The sequence below is a fragment of the Papio anubis genome, chromosome 4 (assembly GCF_008728515.1).
Source record: "Papio anubis isolate 15944 chromosome 4, Panubis1.0, whole genome shotgun sequence".
Taxonomy (NCBI): Eukaryota; Metazoa; Chordata; class Mammalia; order Primates; family Cercopithecidae; genus Papio; species Papio anubis.
The window spans coordinates 125,717,941-125,731,115 of record NC_044979.1 but is presented as its reverse complement, the minus strand read 5'-3'; the positions used below and the strand labels follow the sequence as shown (position 1 = coordinate 125,731,115).

Sequence of the window (13,175 nt, the reverse complement as noted above, 5' to 3'; positions counted from 1 at the left end):
GGTGGGATGGGAGGATGGGATGTGTTTGTACTGGGCTCAGGAAGTTTGAGAGATATATGGCGATATGTGGTGGGATGGGAGGATGGGATGTGTTTGTACTGGGCTTGTTTGTGTTGAGCCCAGGGCTGAGGAATGTGCCCGGCTCCTCTCAGTACAAAAACGTTTTACAGTGACAAAAATGCTACTACGCTGCTTGGATGTGGACATCTAGCACATTGTACAATCCAAACTGTATGAGGACACCTTTGATTTGGTACGCATTTATCAAAGAGCTTTTGTAAGTTAGGTTTTGTAAGTTGCAGGAGACAGAGGTGGAATAGACATAGTTTTGATCATTAAGTTGCTCATAATGCACTAGAGCTCTCTCTATTTAATTGTTGTGTTGTTTCAACAGAATTTTCAAAGAAAACCTTTTATTCACTTTCTCACTTGTCCACTTAACAGATAACTATCACATCTTTTAGATGCTAAGCATTTTTCTAATGCCTCAGAACACAATTAAAAATACAGTCAGGAGCTTGTTATCATCTATCATCATTGTCATTTTTATTATTTTGCTAATTTATTTGGTGCTTACCGTGTGATAGATACCCACTGGAAGCTTATAATTATGATTTAAATTTATTATATTAAATATGTGCCAGACACTTTAAGTATGTGATGAGGAATGAAAGCTTTAAAAAAAGTAGGAAGGATTTAAGGTAAGCATGCAGAGGGAGTAGAATTTTTCTAACTAAAAGAACAGAAGAATGATGTTCGGCAGGAGGAACATCTAACAAGATTATGTGTTTGGCAGAAGGAACAGATAACGAGTTTGCGTGTTTAGCAGGAGAAGCGGCAAGTGAAGAAAGTAAGACCCTTGAGTGAACTTTGCAGGGTTTATGAGCAGTTCACTTTTGCTAGTACAAATAGTGTGAGATGTGAGAGGTTGAGAATAAGGTGACTACTTTGCTGAGGCAAGTTTATGACAGACTTTTTGATTCTATAGAAATGAGTAGATCTTATCCTGTGGGCCATAGGAATTTTACCAGCGGAAATGCTTTAAACTGCAAATACTAGAAGACCAGTGGCTGAAAGAGTAGGAACCAGAGTTGTTTTGGTTGTTCGGTGATATCCTAGAATCCCACTTTTCCCTCTTTCAGCTGTGCTGTTGGCGGTGATTTATCCATGCTTCCTTTCATGGTTGGCTAATCCACAACAGCTCCAAACATCTTACTCTCAGAACACAACATCGCAAGGGCTGTTTTCCTTCACATGTTTCTTTAAAATAGGGAGAAAACTTAGAAGCAAGCAGTAGACATTCTGTAACATTGTATTGGCTGGGTTATACCACATGCTTATCCCTAAACCAGGCACTGGGAAAGCAAATGTAATTATGTGGTTAGTTTAGAATAATCATTTCTCTTTTTGAAGCTGGGGAGAGGGGCGTTGGGATGATAAATATCCAAACAGACTTGTGTTTCTTCTACAAGGAAGAATAAGGAATGGCTATTGGTTAGGGAGTCAGCAATGTTTGATGTAGGGACACACTGGAGAATTTGAGCAGGGGAATCATATTTAAGAGTATTAAGTATTAAGTATTAATCATACTTAAGAGTATTAAGGCATTCTGATGATCATGTAAAACAGGAGTTGGCAAGCTTTTCCATAAAGGAACAGGTGGGAAATATTTAAGACCATGTGGTCTCTGTCATATCTATTTAACCCTGCCATCATAGTGTGAAAGCAACCGTGGATAATATGTAAACAAACAGGCATGACTGAGCTCCAATAAAACTTTATTTACAAAACGATAAGGCACACTGGATTTGGCCTATGGCCTATACTTTGCTGATCCCTCAGAGAGGATTGATGGAAGGTAACCCTGTAAAGAAACTAGGAGACAAAGGAAGCTTTTGCAGTAGTCAGCTATAGTTTTCTTGTCACACATCCTTGGACTAGTATCAGTCTGTTATGAGGTTTTCACCCATTCTTGGTGAAATACAGTTGGAAATCTCAGTTATTTTAAAATGTTGGTCTTCTCCTTGGTGTTAGGCTTCTTTCATTCATTTTGCTTAAATTTTTTTTCATATAAGATAAAACAGGCCGGGCGTGGTGGCTCATGCCTGTAATCCTGGCACTTTGGGAGGCCGAGGTGGGCAGATCACTTGAGCTCAGAAATTCGAGACCAGCCTGGGCAACATAGCAAAACCCTGCCTCTGGAGGCACATGCCTGTAGTCCCAGCTATTTGGAAGGCTGAGGTGGGAGAATCACTTGAACTGGAAGGCAGAAGTTGCAGTGAGCCCAGATTGCGCCACTGCACTCCAGCCTTGGTGATAGAGTGAGACTCTGTCTCAAAAAAAAAAGAAAAGAAAAAAGAAAAAACGTTGATAGTTGGTGGGAGTTTTTTAAATGCAAGCCATCAGTTACGAGCCCATGTTTAACTAGGAAAAATAAAAATAAAATATAAATATTTTGTAAATGTTTATATTCCCAGTGGCAGTGGGAATATAAGGCAGAGGCAAAAGAGAGGTATGATCAATACGATTTAGTGATGACTGAATGTGAAAAGTTTGTGAGATAGGGAGAAATCTCACATGATTCACAGGTTTCCAGGTTATACACTAGCATTTAATCTGCACATGAGGAAGGAATAGGAAATGTTCTGGTGGGTACAGAAGAGCAAAGAGCACCAATTCGGCAGGAATGACTCATTTTTTTCTATGCATGTCAAGTTCAATGGAATATCCATATAGGATATTTTTAACAGATAATTGGATAATTGGCATTGATACCTGGGTAAAGCTTGAGAGTGGAGATGCAGACTTTGAATAATCTTATTGTAATTATTGTGCAAAATCATAGGTCATAAGGAACTTGTCCACAATGGGAAAGATGTAGAATGAGCAGAAACCAGTGACAAAACCTGGGAATAGGAACATTTCCCAGAGGGAAAGAAGTTAGTGAAGAAGACTGAGCAGTGGATAGAGAAAGAAAAAGTAGGAGAGAAATCAGAGGAAGTGATGTTACAGAAAATTGTTTAAAATGTGAGAATTTCGAGGAGGGAGTATTGATTCGAACAAGGTTACTGAAAAGTAAATTGAGTTGACCTTTTAAAAGCTCTTGGTGGTACCTTTATCAAATGAGCAGTTTAGAGTTGTAAGGTCTGCTGATTATATGGTTGGTACTTCTGGTATCGAAATATGGACGAATCCACCTACCAAGAGCCTGTTCACATGCCAACATTTTCCCAGAATTTTCAAAACCTAAAGGTCATGTATCAGGAAAAGTGTGGTCTTGCTTATCTGGTTTTTGTGGAAATACCTTTTCAGCGCTCATGATCTTGATACGCTTTTCTGGATGCGTTCCCAAACAAAAATCTGGCAGCGACAACTGGAAGCCACTCTCAGATGCGCATATCCTTTCTCTGACATGCAATCATCGTGACACAGCTGTGTTTCAACAGAATTTCAAGTTTTGATCAGAAATAGTTTACAGACCAGCAGTGTGCAGAAACTGACATCTTTAAATATTTTATTGCAGAAAACTAATACAATATCACAGAGAAAAACATAAGATATGCTGAATATAGTGGTTGTCAGTATTTTAGGGAATTCTGGTGACATCAGTAGGAAATTCAGCACCTGATTCCTTCCTTTTCCTTTTCATTTACCCTCCTGTGATATCTCTGGTTTTACTACTTTGTTTTGAATTTCATCTCTAAAGAAAATAGTATTAGAATACACTTTTAATAGTATAAGAGCAATGTATATATGTTTGATAAATGTGTGTTATTTCCTTCTAAAAGAATTGACTGTCCTAAAGTGTATCTGGTATTCTATTCATTTCTAATGCTAAATAAACTTCTTTATATCTGGACCACAATGACAGTGTCACCTATGATGGTCTGCCAAGATTTAAGTGTCTTCTGTATAGTCAGATAGAAATAATTTTATTTGATGTAGTTTAAAGGTGAAATGCTTTTCTGGTATTACATTTCTTCAGAAATTGGTAATCCATGATTAACTAGAATATGTGGTCAATTGGATTAGCACAGCTTTAACCATCTGTGTGTAAGATAACTTCCTTCCCCACCCCAAATAAGTTAACAGTTTTGTTAATCGTTAGTGGAGGATCAGTGGATAACTCATCCTACATTGTGCATGCAATGTTTTTTGACTTTCGGACTTGTTCTGTCAAGGACAGCTTTTAGTAGGTGAATCTTGTTTTTAGTTTTATAAGAAATTGAGAAAAAGTTAAAAAACAAAAAGAACTCTATGATTAGTAGTACAGTAACATACTATCTAATGGCTATATTAGATGACTATAATGACTATATTAGATATATTAACAGTATAATTTTTTTCAACAATTATTCCAGTTATCTGAATAAAGCACACCTGGGATGTGTCTAATTCCCCCATCCTCAAATTTTGACAACACATGTGCAATGTTGTCTACCAGTGCCGGAGTCTCATTAGAGACTCAAGTATCCACGCGTTGTGATTTGTTTTGTTTTGTTTTTTAATAGAGGCTAGTCACAGCAGCGTTCTCTCCCTCACAGTACCGAAATACCGGACTCCCAGGAGAAAAGCAGCTGCGCAGCTTATACCACATTGTTTGTACAAGCCATTTAGGCACAGTGAGCCACTCTTCTCAGTTAGGGAATGGTGGCAGTCCTCCCAAATCCAAGGTCCCAAACACCAGCCAAGGGCTAGCCTTGTAAGCTGGCCTTTCTAAGGATGGCAGTCTCCTGCCTGCTGTATGAAACCTTTACTATGGAACAGCTATGGCCCTGATATAATTTGGGGGGGGGGGTTCTTAGCATTTTATTTTATTAATTTTTTTATTTTATTTATTTATTTTGAGACGGAGTCTCGCTCTGTCACCCAGGCTGGAGTGCAGTGGCCGGATCTCAGCTCACTGCAAGCTCCGCCTCCTGGGTTCACGCCATTCTCCTGCCTCAGCCTCCCGAGTAGCTGGGACTACAGGCGCCCGCCACCTCGCCCGGCTAGTTTTTTGTATTTTTTTAGTAGAGACGGGGTTTCACCGTGTTAGCCAGGATGGTCTCGATCTCCTGACCTCGTGATCCGCCTGTCTCGGCCTCCCAAAGTGCTGGGATTACAGGCTTGAGCCACCGCGCCCGGCCAACATTTTATTTTAATAGCAAATAATATAATGATATAACACAGTACTGTTTTCAATTGCATCATTCTTAGTAAGTTGTAATGATGCTTACGGTTTTGACATTTGATGGGTATTTTACGGGTATTTGTATGTGAATTGCTATGGCAATATTAGATAATCATAATCTGTCTTTCTTATCTGATTAACCTTTCAGTAAAATTGTTAAATAAGCATACTAATTTCTGATTTTAAATTACAGTAAAAAATAGTCTTTTAATTACATGGATGGACATGTTTTGATTCAGTGTTAAATCCCTGTTTATAATTATAAAATGACATAAAACATTTAATAATTTTTATCAATTATTTTTTGCTTAAGTATACAGTTAAAATTATTTGCTATACATGCTCTATATAATTCAGTTTGGGAGATAATATCCATATCTGTTATTAATTCTTTGACCTTTAGTGATTTGCAATTTTCAGGGTGACTATATCTTTTCATAATATAGAGTAATAACAAATTTAGTGAATATCATTTTTAAAATTAATGTTTACTTTTTAGAGCAGTTTATGTGCACAGCAAAATTGAGAGGAAGGTAGAGATTTTCCAAATACTCCATGGACCCCCATATGTGCACAGCCTCCCCCATTATCAATATCCTCCACCAAAGTTCATTAGAGTTATTGATCAGCCTACATGGACACATCACCCAAAGTCCATAGTTTACATTAGGTTTTGCTCTTGGTGTTGTATGTACATTCTCTGGACTTGGAGAAATGTATAATGACATGTTTCTACCTTTGTAAGTATCCTAGACACAACCGTTTTATGGCCCTAAAAATCCTCTGTACTGTGCCTTTTCATCTCTCCCTCCCCACTAACCCCTGGCAACCACTGATGTTTTTGCTGTCTCCATAGTTTGCTTTTTCCAGACTAGTCTGGAATTCCACTGTATTGGAATAGTACAGTGGATAACTATTTGAATACAAAAAAATTAAAATTCCATGGTAATTGCAGTAGTCATTTAAGATGTTCTTTGTCGTTTTGTTTTCTTTTCTTTTTATTGTTTTACTTTATGTTCCAGGGTACATGTGCACAATGTGCAGGTCTGTTACATATGTATACATGTGCCATGTTGGTGTGCTGCACCCATTAACTCGTCATTTACATTAGGTATATCTCTTAATGCTATCCCTCCCCCTTACCCCCTCCCCACAACAGGCCCCAGTGTGTGATGTTCCCCTTCCTGTGTCCAAGTGTTCTCATTGTTCAATTTCCACCTATGAGTGAGAACATGCGGTGTTTGGTTTTCTGTTCTTGCGATAGTTTGCTGAGAATGATGGTTTCCAGCTGCATCCATGTTCCTACAAATGTCCTTTTGTTTCCTTTCCATTTTGTTCAGCATCGTAGAATATGATGATATATGCTTTCCATACCGAGAAAGCATGATTTCTATAGACACTTGCCACATAATAGGGTTGACAAAAATGACATCATGCAGCACTACAGACCATCCTGCTCTATGAGGTGGGTCCAGATAGATTTTCTATGAGTGAAAAGGGACAATCTTAAGAGTTCGTACTTTATAAAACTTTCGTGCCTTGCAATTGAAGATAAGACTAGGCAGTGAATACTACAGGTAGATAAATATGTTCCTCACTGATTATCTTCCTTTGAGATATGAGTTTGAAAAGAGTCTATATTATTACGACATGGCTTGCCTATAACTAGATTCTCTGTCATGAGAAATGCCCAGAGAGTCACAGTGTTTGCTTTACATGAAGTGTGAAAGAAGTTTTTTCTTCCACTGGAGAGAGTGACAACTGTTGGCACATTCTAATAGCTTGAGTGAGTTGATAGTTCTGTTCATATATATTTTTCACATCAGATAGTACTCCCTGGCAACTTGCCACCACCTCTTCCGTGTTTCTTCTTAAGCTTCTCTCTGAATAAGTGGTATGCTTCTGAGTGAGTGGATAAGCTCATAAGGGAATGATCTTTCCAGTGGTTCTTTTCCATAGGAGTGAAACGGCAGGCAAATTTGAGCCTTGTCTGTGGCATACATAGGGCAGAGAAAATAGCCAGAACTAAGTAAACTTAACCAGCATTTTCCCCAGAAGAGTATTAGCAATAGTGAGTACAGTGATCTCCCTTGAGATCTTCTCCACTGGCAACTGAAAAGTCTTTGCAAGAATCTTTGTCCCTGGTCTGTTTCCTATGTTTTGCCATAAAACATAGTACAGTGCTCATGGACCTAGCTTCCTTGTGATAGGATGTTTTATTCTAAACTGAACAGTTTTAACTGAAGAACTGGAGAAGCTTTGTTGTGTCACAACAAAATAAGTCCACTTGTCTTCCCTTTTTCACAGGGGATACATTTCAAAACCCCCAGCAAATGCCTGAAACTGTGGATAGTACCAAGCCCTATATACACAATGTCTTTTCCTATACATACATGTCTATACAAAGCTTGATTTATAAATTAGGCACAGTATGAACTTAACAATAGATAATAAAATAGAACAATCATAACAATATACTATAAAAAGTTTTGTGAATATGGTTCCTTAAAATATTTTCTTGCACTGTACTCACCCTTATTCTGTTGATGATACGTGGTGATACAGTGCTTCTGTAATGAGATGGCATAGGCATCATGATGTAGTGTTAGGCTACTATTGACCTTCAGGAGAAGGATTATCTGCTTTGGGTGATCCTGGATTATTGAGTCTTGATGATACTGGTGGTTGGTTGTCAGGAGAAGACCATGCCAATGACTAATGGGTAGATAGCATATACAATGTAGATACACTAGACAAAATGATGATTCATGCCCTGGCTGGGATGAATTGAGATGGCTGAAGATTTTACGCCACTTAGAACAGCATGCAACTTAAAACTTACTATTTCCAAACTTTTCATTTAATATTTATGGATCATGAATGACTGTGGGTAACTAAAACCACAGAAAGCAAAACCACAGATGTGATACCATGAAATACATATTTGGTCTTCAACTCTGTTAAAATAAAAACTTTGGCAGAATTAAATTTAAAGGAATTTAATTGAACAGTGAACAATTAGTGAACCAGGCAGCCCCCAGAATCATGGCAGAGGCAGATTCACAGAGACTCCAGCACAGTCACATGGTAGAAGAAGATTTATAGGCAAAAAAAGAGGAAATGATGTCCAGAAATCGGAAGTGAGGTACAGAACAGCTGGATTGGTTACAGGTTGGTGTTTGCCTTGTTTGAACACAGTTCGAACACTCAGCAGTATATGAATGGTTGAGGTATGGCTGTTGGGATTGGCCAAGACTCAGTTATTGTTACAGGCGCATACTCCTGTTAGGTTTTTAATATTGTCTACTTATTAAGCTAGGTTCCAGTTCATCCACATGGACACAAATACAGAAGTAAGGAGTCCTTCTCAGGTCATATTTAGTTCGCTTTAACAATTCCATTTCATGGCATACAACTCCTAAAATCTAGAATCTCCAAAGTGATGTCTTTGTATGCTAATGATTGATTGATGGCTAAGCAGCTTCAGGATGGGGGCTGGTCACCAGAAAGATTTTTTGTTGTTGTTGTTGTTGAATCTTTTACTGATCTGGATTTTCCATTCTTGCTATGGCTGCCTCTTGTAACACAATTAGGAGAAGGAAGGTGGGGGAAAATAAAGTAGGGAAAGAAACATACAGTGGTTTGGGTGGAATACATTTTTACAAGAATTGAGTCAGATATACTCCAGAAATGACGAAGAGAAAGTCGGTCTGAATCATGGAAAAAGGGCAGAACCTCAGAGAACCAGTCCCTCAACCCTACCCACTCATTTTTTTATCCTGAGCATGTACAACTAACAACTACAAAATCAGAAGTAGAATTGCTGAGCAGAGTGTGTGTATGTGTGTTTGGAGAAGGTGGGGAAGAAAAGGTAGGGAAAACCAAAGTAGAAGATACTATGCTTGTGTAAGACTTTCTATATAAGCCCAAGTACAAATATAGTTTGAAAATTGAAGATATTAAAGTGATTGGAAGACAGAGAAGAAAAACAAAGACAGTAAGTAGAAATTTAAGGCAGAATAACAAACATGATGCTCCGTCACACCCCCTATCCACCCACTACCATGCTTCAATCACCCAAATGGTATGAAACCACCAAAAAATTCAACTGCCCTACCTGTTTTCCAGCCTCTAACATCTGTTTATCATTGACCCCATTTTACATTTTCCTGGCACTGGCTGTTAAATTTAATGCCCTTGCCAAACCTTTCCCCGTCCCAGTGACAAAGTGTTCTTTCATGATCACTTGTCCCTCATTCCAAGGTCAAAGTAGCAAACAGCTGGTTTAAAATGGAGGAAAGGTGCAAGGACTTCCCAGGGCCCCTCTAGTAAAAAGGGAAAAGCAATCATTACTTAACGCCAAATACTATTTGGGACCCTGAATGAAGACTGTTAAAACAGCAGGTCCCCACCTTAACTAAGGTCTTCCTATCCAATTGACACCAGCCAGTTACCATTTCCCCTCTTCGACCCATAGCTTTAGCTGGCTGGCCAGCAACTCAAAGTGACAGACCAGATAGGTCTCTTATCCCAGAGTTCCCAAAAACTATCAAAACAGCAGGCCTGCTAAAGCCTGGCCTATATGGATTTTAAAAGCAGCAAGTTTTCTCATTAAATTATACCTTTTTGCCAGGTTTTCAACAATCTCTCTCTCTTTTTTTAAATCTCTATTCTTCATTCACCCCAAGCCTATAACTTCAGGTCATCATCCCTTAGCTGTCAGCAACACTGCTCTTCTGTGGCCCTCACTGAATCATAATTTGCTGAACTGTACCATGAAGCTTATAATCAGTCCTTAATGGGATTTTGGTGCCTATAACCCAAAAGCACTCTACATGCATCACTTCTTTTCTTTTTCTCCTTCCTTCTCTGAGGCGTCTCTGTGATATTTAAATCTCTGGCTAAGTTCTATCTGATTCCCTGAAAACTTTTCCAATGATGAGATGTAGGAAAACTGTTTCCCTCCTGGGAAAGGTCAGATTGCCGGGAGAGGGAGGATGTAAATGCCTGAGACCTGAGGGAAGAGGAGGAAATTGGTTCCTTCCCAACAGCCATTTTCTTGGTTTCTCTAGATTTCAAGGAGAGTCAAAGATAAAATGAGTATTTTAATTAAGTTTCAGAAAAAAAGGGTACATGACTTTGATGAGAAAGCATAAAATTAAGAGGCTTTTCTGGAAATCCAAGAAAAAGAAATAACCATTAATATGTTCAATGATAATTTTCTGGATCTTCTTCTTGTGTCAAAAGTTATATATTTTCTCCTCAAAAGCAGCTGCTCCAAGAACTAACTAGCCCTCTTTATCTCCCTCTAGCTGGGACAGACTGATGCCCCTCCATCCCGACCTCTCTTCTTTCAATAACACTGCGTAGGTGTTAATGGCCTGGGCTCTCACCAATGAACAGAATTGTCCTTTAAGCCAGCAACCCACAGGCAGTGGCACCCAAAGCCTCGCCCCCAGTCCCTAGGGCAGAAGCCACAGAGCTGGCATTGTTTCCACTGAGTCCAGAAGAAGGAGCCAAAAGCTGATCCTCAGCACAAATCAAAGCCCAATATGGAGACAGAATAACTGCTTCTAGGCGGAGAGTAGGCAAGCTGAGGGCAAAAAAAGGGGAGTTTTTGCAGCCACCTCATCTTTAGAAACAAGGGGAAAACTAGACCCTTTTCCACTGTTATGGTCTACAAGGTACTCTACTGCTCCAAGGGGATCTGAAAGTACAAAAGGATCTAAACAAATAAGGAGAACTTTTCCCAGGCTGGAGATAAGAATGACAAACAGAAAGATGGGTGAATGTAATAATGTGTAGGAAGATGATGCTGGGAACCTCCGTTCTTCACATGGCTGCCAGCCCCATAGAGGACAACACAGTAAGAACAAGGACAACCACTCCAGACTGGTATAGCTGGGGAAGCTTCAGGCCTTTTCCTAGTCCCACATCAAATGTCAGATCCCATTTTAGGTATGATACATGAGAGGGAAGACGAGTGCAAACTTAGCTGTGTGGATCAGTGCTGGCCCCAGACACAGGGACTTCACGAGTTCCAAATAAGACTCAAAGTTCCCAGGGAGTAACAGGGCTGACATGCCAAAAAGAGAGACCCCTGCACTCAAAGCAATACCAGTGCCACTGTGGCAGATGGACATCGCCATGGGAAGAGACCAACTGTAGATGGTGATGTGGGGAGATACAGGACGGTTTGAACCCATAATGTTCTTATTCCAGAACCACTCCATGCCTTCTTTGGCCGTGGTTCCCAAAGGAATGGCATTTCTGATACAGAGCTGAGGGCTAAAGTGGGCTCGGAGGCAATGACGACCAACATGTCTCAGCAAGAGTGCAGCCATCTTGGGTTTCGGTCTGGACGGAAGTCTGGTCACCGGAAAGATGAAGGCATGATTAGAGGATTGGAACTTCTAGCCTCCTAGGAGGCGAGAGGAGCTGAAGATTAAGCTCATCACCAACGGCCAGTGATTTAGTCAGCCATTCCTGTGTAATGAAGCGTCCATAAAAACCCAAGAGGATAGGGTTCAGGGAGCTTCCAGACACCTGAATACATGGCGGCTTCTGGAGGGTGGTGCTCCCTTGGAGGGTATGAAACTCTACACCCCTTCCCAAAACCCGGCCCTGTGCAACCCTTTATCTGTATTTTTGGTAATGTTCTTTGTAATAGCCAGGAAACACAAGGTTTGTTTTTTTGGGGGGGTTTTTTTGTTTGTTTGTTTGTTTTTGTTTTTGTTTTTTGCTTCCCTAAGCTCTGTGAGCTGCTCCAGCAAATTAATGAAACCCAAGGAGGAGTCATGGGAACCATAACTTGAAGTTAGGCATTCTGGAGGCCCAGAATTGTGACTGGTGAGGGGAGGGGGCAGCCTTGGGGACTGCACCCTCAACTTGTGAGGAATTGATTTAGAGGACCCCCTGCTGGTGTCTGCTGCAGGATTGATTGATTGCTTGTTGGTGCGGAAAAGTCTTCCCCTCATTTGGTCACAGAAGTCTTCTGTGTTTGTTATTGTTGTTGTACTTTGAGAGCAGAGAAAAATACATTGTGGACATTTTTTTTTTCACACATAAGATGGGTAAGGGGGTTACAGTGCACGTTGTTCTAACTGCTCTTAGTCCGTTAGTCCAGAAATCATGCTACGTTTGACACTGTTAGCTTATGATACAAATTTTGTTAATGATACCAGTGAGACTGATAGGGTTCATCTAGGATTATAATTGTACACAGCAGTTCCTTTTAAGGACCACATTTTGATAATTCCCATTCTTCCTTGCATTTTATAGACGCAAATGAGAGGCAGTAAGAGTTCTTAATGCATTAATTTCCTACCAATAGTATAATTAACATTCTAGGATAATATCTAGGTATGGCCCCAAGGGAATACTTTGTAATAAAGCATCAGTCTTATGCCTTTTTAAAACACAAAGTCTACAGCATGCAGAAAAGCGTGCACGGTTTTTAAAAATAAAGGTAGAGTTTTGCTCTGTTGCCCAGCCTGTTCTTGAACTTCAGGGCTCCTCAAGCGATCCTTCAGCCTTAGCCTACCAGGCCCTTTTATGCTTTCAGTATTCTATGTGTTTCTATTGTTGATTTAAAAGGTATTTTACTTTTTTCTTTGACAGTGGATGGGAGTTCTGAAGACTCTGTAATCAGGTAGGATTTACAGATTTTAAATATTTATCTGTTAACCAAGGGAATACAGGGAAAAGAAACGAATATCTGCTGATTGTTGCACCCTGCTGTGCACTCAAAATAGCACATCATATTATGTGCCTAACTCATCCCATATAGTCATCACAACAGCTTTGCAAAGTGTCTGTGCAATTACAATCTACTTTTTACTAATCAGGCAACTGTGGTTTAGAGAGGTTGATTCATTGGCCCCGATCCTATAATTAACAAATAGCTGGCCGGGCACGGTGGCTCAAGCCTGTAATCCCAGCACTTTGGGAGGCCGAGGTGGGTGGATCACGAGGTCAGGAGATCGAGACTATCCTGGCTAAC

The 13,175-nt window shown here is 39.9% G+C and overlaps 1 protein-coding gene and 1 pseudogene across 1 annotated transcript; both read right to left on the bottom strand.

Moving 5' to 3' along the window:
• The window catches only part of LOC116274635, an 11,067-nt pseudogene extending 1,419 nt beyond the window's left edge, over positions 1-9,648 (bottom strand).
• A 610-nt stretch (positions 9,649-10,258) lies between these two features.
• Positions 10,259-11,737, bottom strand: LOC101001260 (succinate dehydrogenase cytochrome b560 subunit, mitochondrial-like). Its single transcript, XM_021935771.2, has 2 exons — positions 11,265-11,737; positions 10,259-11,101 (listed from the first exon to the last, which is right to left on the bottom strand). Exons 1-2 carry the CDS (start codon positions 11,515-11,517, stop codon positions 10,899-10,901), a joined length of 456 nt encoding a protein of 151 aa, XP_021791463.2. The 5' UTR covers positions 11,518-11,737; the 3' UTR covers positions 10,259-10,898.
• Between the last annotated feature and the right edge of the window lie 1,438 nt (positions 11,738-13,175).

What these genes read in the sequence shown, in the direction of transcription:
- LOC101001260 (XM_021935771.2), bottom strand. Translation starts at nt 11,517, where the DNA reads ATGGCTGCACTCTTGCTGAGACATGTTGGTCGTCATTGCCTCCGAGCC. An exon ending in TTTGAGTGCAGGGGTCTCTC is followed by an intron (nt 11,102 to 11,264) that starts TTTTTGGCATGT and finishes TTTGATGTGGGA; the next exon opens with CTAGGAAAAGGCCTGAAGCT.